We start from the raw sequence: 25042 nt of genomic DNA on the forward strand, positions 1-25042 counted from the left end.
GATAGGTTAGCATGGGGAGACCAGGAAAAATGTTAAGGGTCCAATCAAAGGTAGTTTTTACCACTTACGAGAGCCATCCAAGTAATAAAAAAGGGAACAAACCTTGAACGTTTTCTTGCACTGCATTACTGCAAATCAATAAATAAAATCTTTTATAGATTAGCACTGGTTAGACCAAAACAATGAGGGATTCAGTAGCATGCGAGAGAGTGCCCCTCAGATTAAATGACAATTTGGAAGTGTTTAACAACATATGGTCTCTTTTCTTTGACATATACGATTAAGAATATATCTTTTTTATATAAAAATATAAAATACCATCTGTCATAAGTTCCAACCATGATACTGTCTCTATATATCCAATTAATTCACTATACTTTCTAGTGTAAATATTTCTCCTATTTTCTCCTTTTTTCTTTTTCTGTAACTGTATTTATTTATAAAATTTCAATAAATGTATATATTTAAAAAGTCAATACTATGACTTGAAATGTAATTAGGAATAACAATGAAAGTCTGTTTCACTTTGTATTTCAAAGAAGGGCCAAATCCTCAAATGGTTTGAAATGCCATTGCTTATTTAAGTCAGTGGTTATAGGCATATTATAAAGATTTAACTATGTTGTTTTTCTTTATCATACACATTAACCCAGAGAAATGCTCACGTTTCATAAATATTTGTTTTCTTTCTTTTTTCAGAAGTTCAGAGTTCCTTAAAGACACATGACTGCAGAGTGAGAACCCAAATATAACGGGTATTTCTCCTTAAGGTGCCAGAATTCCAGTGAACACGGAGGAATAAAAGGTTTGCTCTCAAAAAATCATGGTAAAACTAGCAAAATACATAATGAATTTCAATTCACTGAATACTTTACCTCATTAATTTAATCCAAAAAGAAAAATCTTTGACCACATCATTATTATCATGACTTTTGTGAACATTAGGACATGCACCAGTCTCAAAATACAGTCTCAGGACTATAGGAGCTAAGTTTTGCCAGGTTAAAACAGGAAGGACTGTAACAGCATGTTTGAAGCAGGGTGCAAGACTTCTTCCTTTTGAGACAAACATACATAGATAAACATACACATGGACAGACACATAGGTTCTACTCTTTGTTTCTGAGTAATTTGGCTGTGGGTGCACCAATAAATTACACTAATAGGTTTTTGCATTAGTAATGTGAAAAAGAAATTACTATCCCACAATTTAAACTACATTTCAAGCCTTTAGCTTTTTAAGAATCTTTTGGAGATTTTAACTCTTGTGATTCCCTCAGCCTAGTAAAGATCTGAAAAGGAATGGAAGAGACAAATATTTTGCTTCTCAGAAAGGTTGCTTCTTAAAAAGCAGAATACCATATCATTGTAATTCCCTTTCTCTTTCTTTGGATTAATTTTATACTTCATGGTATAAAAAACTAAGACTTCTGTGTCTGCTGAAGTGTTCTGGAAGTGATGACTGTATCTGTTTGAGGTTATTTCCATGTAATTTATAACTTAGTACCTTTTCACCTGCTTCCATGTAGTTGGTATGTGAGCAGAAAATGCTGATCGTCTTCTAATACTACATTCTCAGTCTTTAACGGAGCTTTCAAATAAACCATGAGGCTCTTCTTGGTCGTTCATGGCAGAAACTCTACACAGAGTTCTAATAAATTGCTTTTATAGGTTCTTAAGCTGTCCCAATATTTTCTAAAATACTTGCAGTATTTCACTAACTACATATAAATCAACTTTTAAAAATGCTTGTGTTAGCCATAGTAAGTTCATAAGGGGCACTGAGATTCACAAGTTGTTCACATGCTGATAATGTACTTCCTTGGCCTTGTGATTTGCTTTTAACTTACAACAGAGTTTTCACTCCGGAGTTAACATAAGGGTAATAGAAGTTCCAATTTGCTTCTGTTTGCATCAGAGTAGTTTGCATCATTCATCACCATACATGCTTTTATGTGATTATCTCCCTATTATCTCTGTTTGGCCAAAATTCTCACTGTTTCCATTTCTGCTTGTGCCGGTTTTATACATATGGCCACTCATATTTCTCTTCTCTTGTCTATATCCTTGTATTTTCTGTAGTACCGTTTTTGAGAGGAGTACGTGGTGCTGTTCCTATTACAGTAATCATTCTTCTATTGATTTGATGACTCATTTGTTGGTTCTTCTGCCATCCTATCGTGTCGTTGTTGCAGCACTGGTGACATTCGGCTGCACAGGGACAAAGTTAACCCACAGCACTTTACAGCAGAGCAGTTTAAGCCGTTTCCCTTCGGCCTATTCCACTCGGAGCCTGCCTCCCTCCGGAGGTCTCCGCTCTCAGAAGCTCCTCCCCGCCGGCCGCGGGGCCGGAAGCCGCTGCCGGGTGCCCTGTGAACCGGGAAGGGCTCGGTTTGAATGAGATCCGGCTGATTCACCGCGGCCCGGGCGGCTCCGGCCCAGGTGAGGGCCCGGCCGCCTCCGCGCCGGGGTGTTGAGGGACCCCGCGGCGGCCTCTCCGCGGCGGCGGGAGCGCGGCCCGGGGAGTCGGCCCGAGCGCCGGGCAGGGCCGCGGACGGGACCGGGACGGGGCGGGTCTGGCGGGCGGCACCGGCCCGGGTGGGGAGCGCGCTGGGCCCCGTGGGCCTTCCGCGGGGGAAGTCCGGGCATTTCAGGGCAGCGGCGGCGCGGGGGCAGGTCTGAACGGGCCGGGGAGCGGCGGAGGGGTGCTCAGCCGCTGGAGCCGGACGGGCCTCGGCGCCGCACGGGCCCCAGGGCCCGGCCGCCTCCGCCCCGGCCCGCAGCGGCCGTCGCAGTTCGGCAGCGCCGGGCGCGGGTTCGTGCTGCGGGCAGCGCCAGCGCTCTGTGCCCCATTAGAGGCACCTCACGGACGGCAGCGCTGCTGCTCCCGGAGTGCTGCATTGCCACGATCCCCGGCAGTGCAGCTGAAGTTAGAGGGGGACGGGAGGAAGTGAGGGCAAAGCACTGGCTGGGATACCTGAAGGGGAAGGAAGCAGAATTAAATAGAAAAGGAGCGATGATCAGAAATTAACAGCGCTATTTCTAATATGCAGCTGACTTAAGTATTGCTTTTTTAACACATTTGTGTCGTGTAGTTGGATACTTGTAAACAGTTGACAAATCTGGTTGTGTGCTGGCGTCATGTCTTAAAGCTACAGTTGTTTTCGGTATACTGTGGAAAAACAGAAAACCAGCAGGGATTGAGATCCACTTCTTAAAAAGAAGTTTTATGTAAATGTATCTCAAAGCTATATATAACTGAAATGGTACTAGGCAAGCTGAAAAGTGTGACAGATTTGTATTCATCTTAAAGCTGTCGGCCCTGGGAGTCCAAGGTGTCCTGTATGCCTCGGGTAGGGAGTAACCTTGGAAGAAGATTCTGTGGAACAGAAACTGTTTGTGACCTTATTGAGACAGTGAAAAATATCTGTTTGTGAAGAAATTTAGAAATTGACTTGCATGTGGATTGCTTCTGAATCACTTAGTGTGACTTTGAGCAACAGGATTTAGCCTGTAGCTTAATGGAAAATGTTGTGTTCCATCATTTATTGTAACATACCATTTCAGTGATATTAATTTGAAAACTATGATTTAGAACGTTATACGTTAGAGAATACTTTAAAATTAATATTAAATAATACCAGTATATAAATTAGTTTGTCAACTTTCTTGTAAGTGATTCACTCCTGACAAGAATTATTGCGTATAAACTAATAGTACCTACAACTACCTTGTAATATCTAGGATGATGGGAGATGGCAGGTGTTAAGGACACCTTGAACAATAGAGAACTGGTGTGATAAGTACTTTCTGGACTACAGAATAGTTCAACAATAGTTGTGTGTTTACCTGCCTTTCTGCAGATTTCAGAGAAGACCATTAGTTTATATATTGCATAAAATTAAAATAAATTCTATCCGTTTCTGTGGTGGTGCAGCTTGTTAATGAACCTTTGCTTATCCGTAAGTTTTTTGTGAGTGTACTTCAGTAGCTTTAAAGAAGTCTGTTTGAATCTGTGTTACTGAAGTAACTCCAGCTCAGCAATGAATGTAGTAGAATTAGGTCTGATGTACTTTTGGAAGTCAGAAAGCAGCATTTGGGAAGCTGACCTGCAAACCTCCTAGTCCAGTTGGGGTCTGTTGAGATTCAGGTTCGTGTGATCCAGAAACAGGGTCTGGGTTTACAGAACTGAGCATATTTTGGAAGCAAGAGTCATGTAGCTCTGGACTTGTACTGCTGAGACTGCAATCATGCATGACATGATTAAACTCTAGCTTTAATGAACAGATTACTTAGAATTGATGGTAACATCTATATTTTTTTCTTCTTTTCATACAAAATATATAGGAAAATAGACTAGCTCCACACCCACCCCCTCAACCCCTCTAGCCTTTTTATGTGTGAACTCTCTGTTGAGGTTTGATGACTTTAACTGCAGCGAGTTTTTGTTCTTTGCTTGGTGAAATGATGTTTTTTTGCAATGTGCAGTTTCTCAGCTGGTTTACCTCTGTAGCTGTTTATCGTCCCTAGTGAAGCTGAAATGGTTGCAGTTGCACCAAAAACCTTAAGCCACTTCTTTAGTTGCTGTTAATAAAATTGTTGATCATCTGCTATGTGTAACTCCTCAACAGGAGATCTGGAAGTGCTTGTACAAATCTTGTTATGTAGTCTCAGGTGGAGAAACTGAGTTACTGAAGATGATATGATTTGCATCAAGTCACTCAGTGTACAAATTGCAAAGTAAATTGCTGTCACCTGCGTGTAGCCTGATACTCTCTCCACTAATAGGGCAGTTTAGTAGACATTGTTTTCTATGTATGTCGAAGCTGATTTTGATACTTATTTCTTTACTAACTCAAAAGTTGCCAAACCAGGAGAACCCTCTTTCATTGAGGGATCACATCATGGAGTGTTAATGCTAGATAAAAATAGTGCACTGTAGTGTGAAACTCATGTGTCTCATGCAAAGAGATGCAGTAATTTAAGACTGTTTCAAGTTGATTTCAAAATACATGCTGAAGCATGCCAAGTATAAGCACAGTAGCTGTTGGTTTATACCTATACATGTACACACATTTGTGCATAATCCTTTTATATAATTTTATCCCTGTGTTACCTAAGGAAAAATGTTTTCTTTATTAAAAGTCAGAATTTAAGTGACTTGAAAATACCAATGAACAGCTGAATAGTGAACCAGAGCCTTCCAAATGGGCAGTTCTTCCCAATTATTACAGTTACCTAACCAGTAGTATTAGGAGCAAATGTTAGACATGGGTTTTAAATTTTCTGTTTTCAGATCAGTTTTGAGATGCTCTGTATATACTTTCACTGCATTATTAATATCCACTGATTTTTCCCTTTTGAAGCAAGGACAGTTAAAAAGAAAATTGCAGTAATGGAAGTTTAGATTTTTAAATACCATCCTATGACCAAGATTTTTTTAGTTATGGTGTTTCCAATCATAGACATACATAAGCTATTTAATTCTTTTTGTCTTAAGCCATTAGTGACCATATTGATTTCAATGATAAGTACATGTCATCTAAATCCTGCAATGCACCAAAATGCAAGTTTATTATGATAACTGTCCTGCATTTTTCTGATATGGAACTATTTGATACATTTACTTCCTTAAAGTTTTGCTTTAAACAGAGACTGTTAATTCTTCCTTGCAGACAGAAGGAAACAGTATCAAAGTAACTTTTGCCAACTTTGGAAGGAAAAGAGGTGAGATTTACTGTGAATTGTTTGTTTGCTTTTCTGGCTTTTATTATATACATATATATATATGTATATATAATGTGAGTGTGTGTGTGCAAATATAGGGAAAAACCCAACAGGTAAGTTGGTAATGAAACCCAGCTTTTTGCACTTTGTAACAGAGGTAAGATTCTCAGCTGTAGGTTACTGTGTGTGCCTCCCTGGGGAACAGACCAAGCTCACGGAGATTTGTTTCTTTCATATCCTTATAGTAAGTGGAGAAGGGAGTGCAAGACCACTGGGTGGTCAGGTGGCTAAAGGTGAATTGGGTTGTAACTCAAGCCCAGTTGATGAAGTGGTTGCAGTTCTGTTGTAGCCTGGGCTCCTGGCTCACCTGGTCTCTCCTAGATCATTGCCTTCTGCAAAGCTGGCAGAAGGATAGTAACTTTCCATTTGACTTGTTAGTGATTTCCACCCCAGCCTGTCAGCACTGAGAAACGCTGACTTGTTCTTTTTTTCCAGCTTTCTGGGAAGGTGAACACATCTTCCTTTGCTCTGGTACTACTTTGAGTTAAGGTTCAGAAGGGTCTCTGTTAAATTACCTCAGTTACTAAAAAGCAAAACAAAAGCCCTCCACCCAAACAGAAACACAAAACCAACCCCCAAAACCCACAGACATTCTTTGGGCAGCTTTAGCTTAAAGAATGATTTGACAGAAATGTCTTCTGGAACCTGTATTAGTGTTAGAAGCAGTCAGCTCTTCCAAGACCTCTTTTTCTGTTATGGCAAGACAACTATTTCTGGGATGCAGCGTGAAGCCTCTCAGAGAAGTGAACAGGGTTAAACCCAGCGTTTTTGATAGCCTTTCAGTTTGCTGCAGGGCTGCACAAATGGCTGTCCTGGCAGTACTGAGAAAGCAGCATCAAGTTGGTGAGCAGCAGCAGCTTCCTCATTGCTCCTTATGTTAACACTGACATTGAAAAAAACGTCTATCAAATCGCGGCCACAGATCATTTCACAGATCTGTTTTAAAACACTGCTCTACAAATGAATGAGTGGATGCAGTTAATGGGCAGTGTTCTCAGGGAGGAGGATAACATGAATTTTAACTCCTAAATTGAATGTGAAGCATTCTTTCTCAACCTGAATTCAGGCAAACCTAAAGGTCTTTGTGACTTTTCCAGTCACACCAATGGCTCTTGCAGAAATAAACAGGAAAGCTTTCTGTATCTGCAGACTGCTCTTACCCTTGGTGCTTAGGGGATCTTAGCTACAACAAGAGCTTAGTAAAAAAAGACTGTGGTTTTAGTTTCTAACAGCAGTTTAAATGATCAATTAGCTTTAAATTGCTTAAATTAATTATTAAAGTATTTTTACATGTAATTTTGAGAAAATTGGAAGCTTCTTGCAGTATTATGGATATTTGAGCAAGACATGGCATGTACCACTTCAAGGGATTGTATGGTAAAAGGAAAAGAAAAAACCAGTAGACTTTATTTGGGTTATTCTTCAGTGGTGCCTTGTCCTTTTGTAGCTTATCAATGTAATGTATCTTTTTGCATGTGTTTCTAAATTTTACTGGGTTTCTGCCCTTCTCGTTTCTGTTTCTTTCTACAGGAAAGAGATCTACTGGTATCATCTTTACAGTCAAAAAGTGGGGAGCTGCTGCTGAGTTTGTTCTGTGAGCACCTCTTGCTGAGCACCAGGTTAGAAATGCATAGTTGCTTTATTTGTAAAGGCTAAAGTTACCTTCATTAATGTCTAAAAATTTTGCTTAAGCTGTTTTAAGTTTTACAAAAGCATTGTTTCAGAAATGGAGTCTATAGCTGAAATAATATTTAGATACAGTGGATTAACAAAAATTAAAATTTGTTCTGATTTGGTTCACTGACCTAAATTCTTCAGATGTTTATACATCTGAGTAAACAGTTATGTTTAGGTCCATATAATCTATGGCTTACTAAAACATACTCAGTTACAAATAGGCAAGTAAAGCATTAGTTGCCACAACTCTAACCAGAGTCAAGTCATGGAGCTAGTGAAATAATTTGCAGTGCGTCTAGAACTGGGTTTTGGAGATTTTCTGTCTGTGCTGCTGTCTTGAAAATCTAAATATCTCAGTTCAGTGACTAGTCTGTGACAGTTAGGTGGGAAATGTTACATCCCTCCAGTTCTGTAAGACAGTGAGATTTTGTTGTAAAGTTATGCTGACAAATAATCAATTTGTTTAACACTTTAGTCTAATCCAACTTTAATATGGCAAAGTATGGTTCTATAAATGATGTACTATTCTATTGGGTTAGAAACGGCAAAAAAAGTGTAAATAAAATATTAATTAGTACTGTTTATTATTTTTCACTTGTGTTATAGGATTTGTTATTCAATACTATTTCTTAAATGTATGTAGATAATGTACCTCCTCAGCTTATGGAAGTTGCTGTAGTTGTCAGAACTACCAGTTTTAGGGTTACCAGTTGTAGAGACTAAAAGTTTCTTAAAATAAATGAACAACCATGATGGATTAAAATAATCGTTTTAGTAGCTTAAATCTACTTCTCAGTTACTCTTCAGCCCTCTTTAGTGTCATGGAAGATGAATCATTGTGGGTTTCAATGGAGGAGTATCTACCACAGAGGGGTAAAATGAACTGTAGTTGGCGTTAATTTGTGGTAACATTGTGACTGTTTTATTGAAGCCATTTAACATATGCTTACATAATATCTTTAAACAGCAACTTAACCTTTCCAAGGCAATCCTCCAACTTGATTTGGAATTTATTGTAGTTCAGGATAGAAAAGCATATACACTGTGTGCAGCTTTTACCTCTAATAAAGAAGCTTGGTTTCAGTGAACTTACTGAAAAAGTGAAGCATAACCATTGACGCTTTAATAAACTCCTTTTTAATTTATATGGCGCCAGTGGAGCTTTAAGAAAATACTTACTGCTAGGTGAGGCTGCACTTGTTGGGTTTGCAGGTTCTACAAAATCAAGGCAGTGAATCATATTAAACTAACAGCCTGATAGTTCATTAAACTGGGAAAGTGAAATTAGCAAGTAAAGCAAGTATTTCTGATCGATGTACCTTGGATAGCTTATGAAGTCATTAAAGTAGGAAGTAAAATGCTGCTTCTCTGTGTGTTTAGAAGCTTAAACTATTTGTTTTAAACTTATACTGAAATAAAGTTTGTTAGTCTTTAGCCAGTAAAAATTCTAGCAAATTTCAGAAGAAATGATGAAAATGATGGTGATGTTCATCTTCAACATGAAGATTTTTTCATATACAAAACAAATACGTTTTTCAAGTTCTTTTGCATAATTACTTTCAAAAGAAGACTATTGAATTAGTGTTATTAATGTAATCTGAAATCATGTATATAATTCTCTTATGTGTAATGTAACATCCACTTGGGAGAATGAATGTGTTTTGGAAATCATACTTTGTGTTCTCAATTGCTTTTATATCACCTAAACAGGCTTTGTTGTGTTGTGTTAAAACTTGTCCATTTAAGACCATAATTTTCGATGCTGTACTTTGTATCTTCTATTTCACAAATAAAATAAGCCAGTAAACTTTTCTGATTTCTGTAAGCCTTGGAAATTGCTTGATTTGCTGAAAACAGATGTTCAAAAATAAATATTCAGTAGGCTTTTTTAAATTTTATCCTTAAGTTCTGTTGTATAGAGCTAAGAAGTTGAAAAAGCCAAGTAAGCATGGGGTAAAGTTCTGTTAAAGCTGGGGCAGAACCTATACTTAGGTATCCACCATGAAATTGTCGATGTCTTTTCAACAATAGAAAGTAAAGAAACTAGAGAAAGAAATATCAGTGTAATTTTTTTGGTTGGGCACCTTAACAGCCTTTATTCCTGGGGATCACCCTTTTGAAAGTTACAAGACATAAAAACTGATGGGGTTGTTTTTTATTGGCTTTTTTTCTAAGGTAAGACATTTCATTGATTGGAATAATCTTGCACTAAAGCAATGGCACATGCAACACTGGAAATGTATTAAATGACTGTACTGTCACTAGTCTTCTAACTATATACACATTAAATGTTTACTTTACAGTATTTCTTTTAGTATAATGAGTTCATTAAAAAAAAGCTTTTGATGCTAATTCAGAGATCCATAATCTGCTTAGTGTCTTTCACATGTAGTTTTGATGATAACTGACAAGCTGTAAGTTAATTAGCGCGGAACTTACTAATGAGGATGCTAAAATCCTTACTTTAACATTTTTATTGATGATTTCTGAGCAAACTGAAGTAAATTCGATTGTATATCTAATAAGTTTTAGGAACTTTCTGGCTGTAGGTACTGATCATAAGCAACAAAAATCCCCCAATTAATTGAATGATGGGAAAGTTTTGAGAAGTTTGACAAGAGTGTTCATCTTCAGAAATGGGGATAACCCAAAACCAAAGCAATAAAACAAAGTCTGTTAATTAGCATGGAAGACAGCTTCTTGAATTAATATGTGGTGTTAATTAACAGGAAGTCTGATGTTGTGTTGTAATTACCACCAATATTTTTGACATACTGAGTGACTGAAGGTGAATTATATAGATAGCAATTTAGTAAACATTTTGAGTTTGGGAACATTTTTCCTTTGTTTCTGTTTTTCTAGAAATATGGATAGACTTCTGCGACTGGGAGGAGGTATGCCTGGGCTGGGACAGGTTAGTATATAGCTTGTCAATCTTTTCTTTAAAATTAATGAATTCTGGAACATGCCTTCTGTTATATTTTAAAACAGCACCAAAAAGCAGAGTTCATAGTAATCTTTGACTCAAGAGATTCTATATGTGTATGCAAATCTTTGTTACAGCCTGACCTTTTTTTTTTTGTAAATACGAATACCTGTGTTGGCACTAAGTTTACAGAATGTTTATAGACCTTTCTTTTTGTGTCTGGGCATTTTAAAGTTTGAATTGAAAAGCATTGGAAACACATAATATATTTTTTTAAAAAACAGTTGCAAGTAATACAGAATTTCAGAACATGAAGGGTATTCTAAATGGCCAAGCACATCCACTGCTCTGTCATAAATTACATCTTTCGGTTCTTGGATCACATTGTGAATGGGGCATTATAAGATACTGAAGTATAGGTAAATTTCAAGAGGTAATTTGAATTGGATTTATCACGTATGGGTAGTTGTAGCTACCTGTATGTGTGTTTTATTGTGTCTCCTCCTGTTGATTGTCCTCACTTCTCTAACTACTCACAGCTAAAAGGTCTCCCTGGCAGCTGTCTTGTTCCAGTGAGAGACCTATTCACATCGTATGGCTTCTCCTACCTTTACAGCAAGTCCTAGTGCTTTTTTCCTTGATCAACTGGCATTGCCAGCAGTCTTCAAAAATAAAATCAAGCTGATCTTATTACATTGTGCTGATTACTCTGGATACAGGGGAAAAAATAATTAGGAACTTCTTTGTTTGAGGTCTGTAGAAAGAATTATTTCCTTCAGGAATGAGCCCCAGCGTAATTTCCTTTGTAGTCTTGGTTGGCTGCAATAGCTGGCCTTTCTCTGTTTCCTCATCTGCCTCCTGGGCTCTTTCTAAATCGGGAATCCAGACTCTTGTTCTTCCGGAGTAATCAGTTCTGTATGTCTTAGGCTTCATGATGTGTAGGCAGGGGTTGTTTCTGGGATGTTTGAAATTGCTAAACCCAAAGCTTCTTTTGGTTGTGTGTAGTGTGTTTGTGTCCAGTATAACTACAGGAGTATAATACTGAAGCATTTGGTGAAATATTCTAGGCTGATCTACAGACTCTAGATGTTTTGCCAAATAAGCTGTAACTTTTGGTGCATAATTTTTTTTCCCCTTTTTATAGCTAAAATTCTATTCACGTTCTCTTAGTGAATCTTCAAGCCGCCCTCAGTTATTTTTAGTTTCACTTTCTTAAACAGTTATTTCTCTTGTTCCTCTGAGCTGCCAGCCTGCTTCATGACTCTTCATTTTTTTAACATCTGTGCAGTCTAATCTCTCAAGCTTTCACTTCTTAGTCCTCTCTGAACTTGACGCATATCAAAGCTGTTTTTCACATTTACGGTTAACTCTCTGCTGTTTTCTGAATTTTTCATCTTTAACTTAAGGCTTGCTAAAAAACTGTGGCAGACAATAGAACATAACATTCAGAGGAAGCTCACTGAACTCCTCTGGTAGCTTTGGCCTGCAAAGCTGCTCTGTGTATGTTTAAATATGGAATTGTCTCTTAAATGAGTTGATGAGTATGTGTTGGATTAAAAAAAAAGGCATAAAATTGAATTGCTCTTTACTCAAGCTGCTGCTTGCACTGGATGTCTTGACTGAATTTGTAGTCTTTTGGTTTATTGAATCAGCAGGAAGGCTTTTCAAATAGAATATTTTTACGTCCTTAAAATACTGTGTTTCAATGGACCTTCAAAGGTCACTTATATCCTGAGTATCAATTGATAAAAATTGAGAGATAATCCAGAGTGAATCAGATGTCTTTGAGATAGAAGAGAGGAGGAAGGTATTTCTTGGATATATTTTGTACTGCTAGAAAGCAAAGTTATTACCATTTGTTTGCACTAGGGTGTTTTAAACAGCAGTACAAAGCTTTTTGTTCTTCTTATTGCTGTGTCACAGTTGTTCTAAAGGTTGAATGTAGTAAAAACATCTGACTGAGTCATTCTTGCCAGCATAAGAATCATCTGTGTATATAGTCTGGTAGAAAAAGGGGCATTTTTAAAGTAATTTTATCACATAGTTTGGAGATTTCTTTTTTGTGTAGCTTGGGGTCTGCTTTGCAAGAGGACTGCATGTCCTCTCCATTAAAGTTTGCTAAGAGTCCATTTGGTTTGATTTGCTTTGTAACTGATGTTAAAGTACCGGCGGATGCTTGGTCAGCACAGTTCCCGTTTCATCTCTGCTGAGGCATTCTTTGTCAGTGACTTGCTTTAGCTTCTTCAGCAGCAGTTACTTGACTCTTTCCCCTTGGCAAAATTACCTCTTCTGATTATTGTCTCATTTAGGTTTTCTTGGTTTTCCAAACTCAGATCTGTTGTCCCAAATGAACTTTAAATTAATGTGTTTGCAATATGCTTTTCAGGTCTTTTGGTGTAGTGTATTACACTTGATAGCTGCTGTCACTGAATTTGTGGTTCTCTTTCCTTACTTCTTGCTCCTTCAGGATGCTATTGAGTGGCTGATTGGCCTTCAGTTGTCCAGTGGAGGTCAGTGCTAAATCCCATCTACCCTAAGCCTGTCTTCAAATGGCTAATAAACAGATCTTTAAGGAAGTAATCTTAAACTGATACTTCAACAATAAACTTTCCCTCCAGTGACTTGTGGCTTTTCTTGAGGCATTTCTTCTCTTTTAATCATAGGTGAACAAAGGGGAGGAGGAGGTGGACAAGAGAGGAGAAGGGAGGAGAATCTTACAGCTTTTGGCATCACATAAGCCATTCACAGTATTTCCTGACAGTGCACTTGGTCATTAACTGTGTGTTCTTTTTATGGCAAGGTACCTGTGTTTAGTTTTGAACTTGATGCCAAAAGTATGACCTTCTTTGGAACACTGCTTCATGCAGAAATTGTTTATGTCTTACACGACTGGTGTTGTAGACCTGGTCCATAAGTTTGTTTTGTCTTGAATTTATGCTCTTGTGATAAATGCGTAAGATGAATGAATGAATGAATGAATGAATGAATGAATGAATGAATGAAGCCTTTTAGAAAAGATGTAAAAGATTCAAAGTGTTGTCATGTCTCAAAGAAAATCTTATTACTTCCATTTCCCTCCTGTAGTTCAAGGGAATTAAGATTTTGGCAATGCACTTGTTTTTCTTTACTTATATGGTCTCCTGTCTTTTTCCTTCTGCCCCTCGTCATGTTGCGTTTTTCTACTTAACTTCTCTTTCCTGATTCATTCTTTTCTGTCTCTCCCTGTTTGTCCCCCTGGAATACTGCCTACCACAGAATTTCACTAGTGGTTTAGTACTTCGGTTTGCATTGTACATTTGCTGCAGACAAATGAACAGGTTTGTGGGGTACGTAAAAGCATCCTGCTTATGTAGCAGGCGGGAATTTGGAGCAACACTCATCTTCATTTTGTATGCTGAACTATTGTTTGCTGGTGAAATCAGTTCCACATATGCCTCTATTAGGTAATCCCACTGCAAAGGGTGTGAGCAAATTAAGTGCATTTGTAGACAAGCTTTCTCTCCTCAACACTTTCAGAACAGTAATTCAAATTAAGTTCTTGTCCATACTAGCACATGCTGTCTGTTTTTCTGAATCCAGATGTGATAGGGAGCAGTGAAATACTGACACTTTTAAAAGAGGCTGTTGAAGTAATTTTTATTGCTTGATAGATTTTTGAAAATATTCATTTACACTGCTCTGTTAGTGCAGACAACTGTTCTAGTACAATAGATGAAAAATAAAACTGATTCTGTATTTTTGAATTAACATATTTGATGACAGAGGGGAAGGGGGAAAATTCCAATGGGAAGGGAGGGGGAGACAGAGAACTGACCTGTGGCTTATAAGGAGTGTTTACACCTTGACTTGGAATATAGAAAAAGAAGTGCAGATAGCTATTTTATTTGAATCATGGACTTGCCAATTAGCCATCAAGTGCTTCCATCTGTGAAATAGTTGATCAGATGGGTTAGCTGGGATGTTTCCAGATTAGGGCATTGTAAATGGCACTTGAAAACTGTCACTTTGATTAGGAGGTTTCAAATACTGCACTGCTTGATGCTGTGGAACCTTTTTCCTCTCATAGGATCTTGGTTTTTTCAGAACATGCTTATGCTATTTAGTAAATTTCTGGCACCATGGGAACTTGGGAGACCTGCTGCTGATCTAAAGTTCTGTTTCATGTGCTGATGTGGTCGGGGTGGTTGTTGGAGGACAGCACAGTGCACTCTTTTGCATGCAAAAAAAGGCTTCCAAAGAGGAGTTGATGGTCTGGCAGACAGTGGAGGATCAGACTCAGTGTAGATCATTCCCAATTAACGACTAGATGCAAATTTCCTTGAGTTACTTCATTAAGCTGATTTGTCATTCAAAGTATATGACTTTTTCTTGCATCTTACATCTTCCATATGTAAACAGAAGCATCCACCAACAACAAAAAAACCTTAAGCCCAAAACAAACCCAGACAACTCCCATCTCTCCTCTCCAAAAAAACCCCCAAAAAACCAAAATCACACCAACAACCCAACCAGGAAAAACTGCAACACCTTAACATCTTACTGAAGATTATTTTGGTTCATTGATTCTTGAAACAGGTTGTGTTTTAATTTGAAGGATGCAAATGTGTTGTCTTTAATGAAGTGCCTTTTTCTTTGTAAAGCTGTAGAGTGTTCTGTTATCTCAGTATCTGTTTAGCTGTATGACTTTCTCCTTTCTGTGTCTCCTGGGTATATATGCTTTATGGGGTTTGAATTGTGGTGATGCACTGTTGTCTGCTTCTCATATGTATTTGAAGCTTCAAATATGCCTTTTGAGACTATTTTGCCAGGGGAATAAATCTGAATTATAGCTCTGAAAACTGTGCATCATTTCTGTGCCATTGCTTCTGAGACATTTTCCAGCAAAGTTCTCAAGTACGAAGAATGTTACTATTTCTAGAACTCCAATGTAACTCCCAGTAGATGAGATGGTGTACAGTTTGGGTGGGTTATTCCAGTTTTACTTTTTTTCCCTGGAAGCTGTCAACGCACTTAAGGAATAAAAAAATTTTCTCAGTGACAAACATTTTTTATCCATTAAAAACATCTAACATGAAATCCCATAGAAAGTTCAGAAGACTTAATTGCCTGCATTATCTTCTGTAGAAAGTCTCAGCATCAGTTTTTATATACAAAATATATGATTTTGTTTTAAGGAGAAAAAAACCACCTTAGAGATAGTAAACTGTGTTGTTTTACTTTCATTGTCTGGGATGAATGTTTTACTGCATTGATTAGTGCTTTAGTACAGGTCTGTTCAACAAAAGCTTCATATCAAATTTAGGGTACAGGTGTGGCCTGGGTCTGATTTCGCTGGAGACAGTAACTCCATGGGTCATGTTAGGCTTGTTTGAAAGTTGCTGGGGATTGCAAAGGCAGAGTGTAGTTCTCATACATTTGTAGTACAGTTGAGTCATTGTAATGTGATTTATCTCCTAAGGGGCTGATGGGAGAGAGAGAGAGAGAGAGAGAAACCTGCTAGAGTTGGTTTAGAGCAGTCATATAATTTTACTTAAACCCTGTGTGTAATTTGTGTTATAAAGGCTGTCTTAAAGTAGGATGGCTGGACTATAGACACGTCTTATGTATTGATCACAAACATAAAACTGAAACTAAAATACTAGTGGATTGTGTCTGAGCATTACAGTTTCCTCTGATCTGCTGTTTTACTCTAGAGAACATTTTTAGCTGCCTCTTCTTGGCCTCAGATCTTAAACTTCAGTATTTCTAATAATTAGGCAATTAGGTTCTCTCTCCTCAGTTTAATTGACAGTGCAGTCCAGCTGACTTTCGACTTTCCCCAGAAGAGACAAAGGAGCTTGGACAAGGAAATGAGTGTAGCCATAACGAGAAAGAGCTTGGGGAAGAAAGACTAAAGAAGAGACATCTTTGTGCATTTTGCATTGCATCTATTCACTTGTAATGTTCCTTTCTTCAAGCACGAAACAGCTGCCTTATAGTGATTGATGTAATTTATTTCTCTTGGAAATTGTATCTTCTTTCTGAAATCCCATGCACTTGAATATTAAGTTGCAGTGCCACTATCTACCACCTTTGAACAAGGGTTTCTGTTTTCCTCCTGCTGTGTAGAAGAGTCCTCTTCAAGTTTTTCTGGGAAGTTTGAAATGTTTTTGTGTTATAGTGGTGTGGTTTGGGGGGCTGGTGGGTGTTGGTTGATTGATTGTTTTTTTCAACTGTTGCAAACAACTGACTTCCCTGCATATTGCCACTGAGTCTCCCAGTTCACCTGCATGTATCCAGAGACCCAGATCTTCACAGCAGAGAACCTATAGGCATATAGAACCCATTACATTCTTCTGCATATTGAGAAGATATCTTTAACTGCTTTGCTTCACAAAGTGTACTTTAGGGTGAGCTTAGGCAGAACCTGCTGAGGGCAAACCTTCTTCTTGGCAGAACTGTGTCTAGAATAAGGTAATTAAAAATCTACATTAGAGCAAGACTTCTGAAGGCAGACAGAATTACAGGTGCTGACTTGTCATCTGCCTTGAGGCTCTCAGTTCTAAATCCCAATACCTTCTGTAATGCTGATTGGAATAGATAACAGGTTAGTCCTGGTTTTATTCTGGAATGAAACTGACCTTTGTATTTTCTGGATTTTCTTTTTATTTACAGTACATTGAGGCTGTGAAAAATAATAGTTCTTTTCAAAAAGATGTACAGTGTTACTGAGGATTTGTTTTGTGTCCCTGATCTTATGGCTTTTTGCTAACCATAACATTGTCATAGAATCATAGAATGGTTTGTGTTGGAAGAGACATTTAAAGGTTATCTAGTCCAGATTGTCCTTATGCTTGATAAGGAATATTAAATGCAGTAATACAGCATACCTACCCCTTTGTGTAATGTCTCTCAAGGAATTTGTAGATTAAATGGGGTAAAGATAGCAGAAACACTGACCCAGGGAAGATTACACTTAAGCAGCCATTTCATGCAATGGTTATACTGGGACCATTGCAGGAAGTCTGACTATTGCAAGTTGCAACTAGGTGATATATGTAAATAATTTTCTATCATGAATACATGTTAATATTGAGTAGTAAACGTTTATTTCTGATAATAATATTCTCTGAGTGTCCTGATAAGCTAGAGATTATTTTTGTTTGAAGTTCTGCTTAGTTAGAAACAATCAAATAACAAAACAAACTGACAAAAAAAAACCCTAAAAAAGAACCGAACCAAAAAACCAAAAACACCCCCTCACCCCCCTGCCAAAGCCCTAGCAAAAAAACAAACCAAAACCCACCCCACACACACAAAAAAAGAAAACCTCTCAACCACCCCACAGAAACTAAAAAATTCTAAACAAGCAGAAAAGCTAAGCAGTAAAATTCTGGCTCTGCACCAAAGAGGTGTTGGCAAATTTATGATCCCAACCCGTTTAACCAACTGCTCAAAGCTATACAAAGTTCTGTGGTTTGTAATTTTGGTTTTGAAGAGGAAGGGAGATGGGGAATGTTATATATTTCAAGTCCATCTATATTGCTGTTGTAAATGTGAACCTGGGTAAACTTTTTTTAGGAGACAGAATTTTGTAAAACATACTGAGACAGTTTTTATCTAGCCTGTTAAGGTGGGGTTTTTTTCAGAGATTTTTCAATTTAAGGTAGCAGTTGATGCCACAATACTTCCTTAGTATCCCTACTCCATTTTGGAGTCTATGAGACTAAACATATTACTACAATTTTTATTTCATCTGACATATGGTGTATCAAGACAATGTGATCCTTTGAGAAATCTAGGCTGTTTTTTGAGACTTATGGTATTTTGTGGTCTGTTATGCATGCTTGATTATAAGTGGTATAAAAATGGACCTAAACATACAAACTGTTTAGACATAATGCTAGCTTCAAAATCTAATCCTGTTGATGTGGAACTAACTACAAAATTGTGTGTGTAATAGCTTGAAAATAACAATAAAATTCCAAATTGCCACTAATTAGTATGTGATTCACAGTGCAAAGTAATACGTTTTTCCCTTTTTTTTTTGAGTTCTCTGATTTTTTAATATTTTTGTATGACCTCAATAATTTTCTCTGCCATGACTGATCACGTTAACTTCCCGTACTGCAGAAAATGCAATACTTGGCTTCTGGTGCTTGTCATGACGAAGTTGTTAGAACCATTGAGATTTCAGAATATGTCTCACTCCTTTTGCCACTTCCACTGATGGAACATGAGTTGGTAATTTCTATAGGTGTATTGTCTCAGTCCAGGAAAAAAATTGTTCCACAATCCCAGCTCTGCTTAGATTTTTAGGCTTAGCAATGTGTAAAAAGCACTATGCTGATCTAAGAAATTTCTTATTCTTTATATCAATGTATCAGCAAGTTGTACCACTTACTGGCCAAAAGCAGAGAAGAGCAGTGGTACTCTGGTGAACTTTTAAGGCCTTACTATCATTAATACCTCTACCTCCTCTGCACACTTGCTCATATTTGTGTCTTCTCCGCAGCTAGTATTTTATAGTGGTTTTTTTTTCCTTCTACCAAGCTATACACACGAAGTTGAATTTACCTCCACAAAATGGCAGCTATAAGCTCACTTTAAGTGCCTCATCCTTCCATGCATCTTTTAATATGATAAAGTATTGTTTTATAATTATTGTCATTGCATTTGTACCTCAGTTGCCTTTCTCCCCCTTACCTACATAATAAAATGTCATCTTTACCTGAAACACATGTTCTGGAGGAGGTAGAGAAGGGCAGTGAAGAAAAATTGTGGGGTGAATAAATTCAAAAGTAATGCAAGGGGGTTTTTTGTCTTGGGTTTTTGTTGGTTTGTTTTTTTTTTAGCTAATCTTTCTCAATTGTCTTTGGATATAACAGCTGAAAATATGTAGTGAAAGGGTTAAGTCGGCATGAAAGAATTCATTTCCACTTTAATGACCTAGCCTTGCTGGGTTAGGACGATGGGGAACATGCTTCTGACTTGTACTCCTATTGCCAATTAACACCTCCTATAACAGGTTGCCTCAGCTAGTCATTGAAGCAGAGGCAGTAGAAATAGTTTACATGCAGCTTGTTTTTCACACTAGTTGTTTAATACCCACAAAATTAAACTATTAAAAGGTTCTTTCTTAGCTTACTGGGAAAGAAATAAAGCATGATAGCAGTCATTGTTTGCTTGTGTGTCCTATGTTTGTGTTTAAATCATTCCAGTTACAAAAATAAATAGAAGTAGTAATGATTCTTTTATTTTACACAGTGATATGTCATTTGGTGCATTAAAGCTGAGATGTGCTTCACAGCACTTAAGTTGACTGCCTTTGGGTTTTTATTACAGTTGCCCCTGCAAAACTGAGTTTCTTTGAAACAGCTATGATGTATTTCAAAATCATCTTTTGTGCTATTAGCATGAAACCAGAGCAGTGTTTAAGATCCATCTAAACAATGGAAAGTGTATCCATTTGTGGAATATTTCTCAGTTCCTTGTGTAATTATTCAAGTCCACTTTCTATACCTATTTGAATGATTCTAAAATAGTACAAATAAAGAGCAGTGCTCTAAAATAACACTTTAGCTCACATTTAATAATAAAATTGGTTAAATAATTGATATCAGTTCACACTAAGAGAAAGGTGAAGTAATATACGTAAGAGTGTTAACAAATTTGCTAAAAGGCCTGAGTAGGTAACACTTCAAGGCGTTAGTTTTTATCCCGTAAGAATGGCAAATGCCTTTAACACTTCGTCAACAAGGGCTGCCCAAGTAAAGGACTGCTTTTTATATTGGATCATCTCTTTAACTATTTGAAACAAAAATAGTAACATGCATAATTTAATATTACAATGTAATTTTCTGTCCATAACTTGCATGTGAATCTTTTTCCCTTTCAAGTCTTACTAAAAAAAAAAAAAAAAGTATTTTAATAGCAGTAACTTAATTTTATCAATTATTACTGAACTTGGAATTCTGCTATTCTAAATGAAAACAAACCTAAAGCTTGGTTGGGTTTTGTGAGGTGGTTATCAGGCAGTTCATTTCACTGACTGAAAGCATAGTTAATTCAGAAGAAATACCAGTTTTTTAGTAACACATAACAGTATTTTTTACAGCAGTTCTTTAATTTTAATAATTACTGTATCCAGCTTATACATGCATAGTTGGGAAAAAGAATGGTCAGTATTCCTTGCAGTTTCCAAATCTAATTTTTCTCTAATTCCCCAAGAAATAATCCAGTAAACCTGTAGGTATGCAATATTCACTGTTTACTGTGGGATGGACAGTCTTCTAAAACTATGCAATGAGATAGCTGTTCTTTGAATACGATAATGTAACCAAAAGTACCAGCAGCTCTTTTGCATTGCAGACACAAACGCTTTCTTGTCTGCTTTCCTGATACCAGTTAATTTAATTTGGTGCTCTGCTTCGTAAGGATGGTGCTTCTTTGTTAAAGTTGGCAGGCAGTGAAGTTTATGAACAGTGGTAATAGCACATGCTGTGGAGGGTCAGTGTAAAATATTTGCCTCCATGTAGAGATTAGCTAATAAAATCTTTCTTCTTCTTTGCTTGATGAAAGAAAAGCATAAACTTTTGTGAAAGACTACCAGAAACAGGCCAAAGAGATCTCAAAACACTAACTGGTAGCTGGCTCCCACATACTGTGTAACTAACACGCAGAAGCTGGGGCTGTCACTCCAGGGCTGTGTTAGATTATCAGCCATTTGTGGAAAAGGAGGTGATCAGAGATGGAAGAAATTGGTTCTAGTTTCCAAATGTCTTTTTCTTCAAATCATCTAAAGTCAAGTAAGCTACTTGGAAGACCCAAGTTCCATTTGGTTTTATCTCTTAAATCTTTAAAAGTTTTATGTTAAGAATTTGATGAACTTTGGTTTAGAATTTTCTATAGAAATACAAATGTGTGCTTATAGTATTTTATGTGGCAGTTTATCTTTGGTAGAAAAATAATTTCCTCCTCTAAATTCCTGAATTTCAGTACTCTTGAGCAGCTCATTGTAATCGATATTCAAGACAAAGGAAGGAATATTAACTTGAAAATTAATACACATAATTGGTACAGTGCAATGAGGACTTTCATTTTCTCATAATTTAGCTAGTAATTAAAATCTATAAGAAGAACAGAGCAGACGGAAAGGAGATAGTGAGGTCACACAAAGAAGCATCAGTGACCAAGGAAATACTTGGTATGTGCTGTGTCTAAGATGACTGAGAATTAACAAACCTGCCTTGTGTACTACCATTAGCTAATTTTTACAAGTTCAGGTAAATTGGTTGAACTGCATGGTAAGAGTGGAAACTCATGTTTAATATTTTTACTGTCTCTTGCATGTGCTTAAAATGAAGCAGTGAAGTATGCAGTTGATACTTCCTAATCCTTAATGTAGTAATTTCTATATATATTTAAACACATTTAGTATGTAAATTCCTTCACGGTAAATACTGTGGCTTTAAAAAAAAAATCGCAAAAGCTAAGCAAGTTGGTTTACACCAATGAAAAATTCCTTTATGAATTAGCAATGTTTCTTATGCTGAAAAGAAATTGTTGGCTATGGGTGGTGGCAACAGGAATTCAATGTAAGTTTTGAAAACAATTTTATCTCATAGAATGCTTAAAGATTTGATGAAGTATAATATTAAGTATCCCCTCTTCTGGACCCAGCATCACGGTAAATGAGCATTTGGATGCTCCAAGGAGTGTAGAAATCATAAGGAAATATTTAGGAACACCCTGTCTTAATTCCTACTTTCACCTGAACTAAAGGTTGATTCATTTGCCTTGTTACAGAAAGAAAATGTATTAATGTTTGTCTTTGTTTGTTCCCTGTAAGTGGTGAATCTACTGACTGATCCTAAAATGAGAAAAATTTTGAAGAATAAGCTCTTACAAGTTGAGGACACCAGCATCTATATGGAGGACAGAGCTGTGATTAATGCCTCAGCTGCAGGACAGCTGTCAGTGTGATTTTAAGAGACGCTAGAAATTCCATAGGGGAGAGCTCATTCAAGAGCTGGAGTAAATTCTAGTTCAAGCTCCTGATTTTTGAGAAGTTAGTCTCAGTCAAACATTAAGATTAGCCTTCCAGAAATCATGGAAGTATTTGTGCTAATCTGGGGGAGATTTTTATTACACGATTCTTTATTTTAAAAATTACTGAATGCTGTAATGGGGTGGTTGCTTACAGTGAAATGTTAAACCAGATCTGGAGCAAATGTAGAATGCATTTGGTGATCACAGCATGGGTATTATGGTTCTTCCTAAAGCACAAGGTTACTAGTTATTTTTATCTTCCCTTTAGACCATCTCTGGTCTAGAACTGGTAGAGAACTGGGATAGCTTTATGTATGAATAAAGGGTTTTGTTAACAAACTAGGAAGTTACTTTTAAAATTAAAACTCAACTTACATGGGCTTTTTTCTTTGCATTAAGTGGAAACATGAGTCTTTGTGCTTTCCAAATTCTAAGTGAACAGTGCTAAGCGAATAGACTTAAAGCAGGACAGATAAAGTTAAAAAAGTAAACTGACATGTTTATGGAGAAAAAAACATAGGAACACCGTTAAAAAATGATGGGGCATTTGAAGCTTTGCCAGTCAAACAATTTAATTGTAGAAAATTCGGTGTAAATAATGCAGGTGCTCTGCCCATTTGGTTCTGGGAAATGTTCTGAAGAACTGAAGAACAGAGTTTTCAGTGTGAGTGCTAGAGGAGCACTTCTCCACGGGAGTATCTCACTGTTGGACTAGGGCTAAGCCAGGGAAATACTTGATGAAGGGGTGAGGTTGATGAAAAATGGACCTTTGCTGAGAATACTATGGAAGGTGAAAAGTAGGGAAATCTGCTGGAAGAAAAGGCCAAAGTGACAGAAGAACTAGCAATGAGTAGTAAGAAATGAGGAAGGGCAAATATGGAGAGATGATGGTCAGCAGTGTCAAAGTTGGAAACAGAGGTTTGAAGCTGTTAGGAAGTGGGTATGGTTGACAGATCCATGCATATATGTGAATTTCAGAATACAAAGATTGGATTTATAATATAAAGATTAGATCTAGAACTAATAGATTCATTGACTTTAGGGGGGAAAAACCCCACAACTGAATTTTCTTACTGTCTTTAAGGCTTTATTCTGAAGACTGATGTTTTTCTGTGTGTGTGAAAATCAAAGTATGCAGAAAGGATTATTCCTATACAAATGTAATGTGTTGATGACTTAAGTATCTGATTTTATCTTCAGGAAGTAATGGCTTGTGTTGATTGCTGTGTCTTGTTTGATGTCGTGTGGATGCATGTTGTGTTGAATTTTTTCACTTAAAGTGAAAAGTTAAGAATTTATTAGAAACTTTTTTCCCCCAATTTTGCTTATAACTGTGGAATCAAAGTTCTAAGTCTACAAAGTATTTGTGTAAAGGCACCATTTTTTCTCTTTTAACTTGAAGTGTCTTTTTTTTTTTGGCCATACCCATAGTTGCTTTGTTGCCCTTCTAAGTTTACATCACCTCATGCTGAAGTAAGCTGTCTTTACAGTGGAAACTTGTTGTACACAATTTGGTAATCAAGTAATGCATTTGCTGTTAATTGGCTGTAATGAGGTATGCTGATATGGAATTCTGTATATAAGAGCAACATTTCTCTTTCTCCTCAAGAAAGGGACATTTAAACTGCTGCCTCCTGTGTTTTTCAATTTTAACAGTACATAGAACCTGTTTCAACCAATCATTCACACCTGGGACAGTTGTGCTAATTTTTGAATAACTACTCATAAGGCAAAGAGCAAAGTATTTTGTTCACAGCTTTTCCACCTAGGGATCAGAGGTCCGTTTTTTCTCTCACTGTACCAGTGTATCTGCAAAGTACTCCCATAGCCTTTATCTGCAAGTCCTCTTTAGCTGAAAGCTGATGAAGCAAAGGGAAATTGCTGTTTGTGTTGGTGCCAGTTAATCATGCTAGCCCAGCAGCATTTACATTCACACCACTGTAAGAAACACATAGTTAATTGGAGAACTGGCCATATTTTACAGCTGACGAAGGTTAGCATTGCAGCAAGGCTGACTAATGGAAACTTAGATCTGACTCTTAGCCTGAGTGTCTTGTAACAGGTTTGTATCCAGTGTAGTACTTGCCTGCTTTATATTTGACTGGTTCTGGTAAGGTTGCTCTTTAGACTGTGTTGTTTGGGGTGGGGGAAGACAAGATGATGGTTAGGTGACCTATTACAAAATAATGTTAGTGAAGGAAGGTGCTGTAAAGAAGGGTTTGGGGGTTGGGTGTGCGTTTTTTTTGTTTTGTTTGTAACAACTGCATCTAACCCACAAAGTCACAATTACGTATGCATTTTTCTGTAAGTTTTGTAGTATGCAAAACAGAAGAAAATATTTAGAAACTGCAGAATAACAATGATGGTGAAAATAATTGTTTATTCTTTTTATAGGGGCCACCAACAGATGCTCCTGCGGTCGATACAGCGGAACAGGTTTATATCTCTTCCCTTGCACTGCTCAAAGTAAGTGTTCTGTGTGCATACTATGTCTGAATATAATGCTGGAGATAGAGCACCTGGCAGCTGTCCAAAGTTATTGGACTTGTGTTGCCTAAGTGCTGGCCAGACTAATATTAAGAATAAATTAATACTGATTAGAACCCTCAGAAACTTACTTTA

The 25042-nt window shown here is 37.2% G+C and overlaps 1 protein-coding gene across 2 annotated transcripts in view; it reads left to right on the plus strand.

Annotated features, from left to right (window-relative positions):
• The first annotated feature begins 2340 nt into the window (after window positions 1-2340).
• Window positions 2341-25042, plus strand: part of PSMD14 (proteasome 26S subunit, non-ATPase 14) — a 46658-nt gene continuing 23956 nt past the window's right edge. Inside the window, exons 1-5 of one of the 2 annotated variants that reach the window (XM_039555088.1) lie at window positions 2341-2442; window positions 5676-5727; window positions 7318-7406; window positions 10327-10378; window positions 24815-24886. In XM_039555088.1, the coding sequence (XP_039411022.1) occupies window positions 10331-10378; window positions 24815-24886 (120 nt within the window). In that variant the 5' untranslated portion in view covers window positions 2341-2442; window positions 5676-5727; window positions 7318-7406; window positions 10327-10330. The remainder of the gene's footprint in view (window positions 2443-5675; window positions 5728-7317; window positions 7407-10326; window positions 10379-24814; window positions 24887-25042) is intronic. The other variant, XM_039555089.1, reaches the window with a different exon arrangement.

This window comes from Corvus cornix, chromosome 7, assembly GCF_000738735.6.
Source record: "Corvus cornix cornix isolate S_Up_H32 chromosome 7, ASM73873v5, whole genome shotgun sequence".
In the NCBI taxonomy this organism is placed as follows: Eukaryota; Metazoa; Chordata; class Aves; order Passeriformes; family Corvidae; genus Corvus; species Corvus cornix.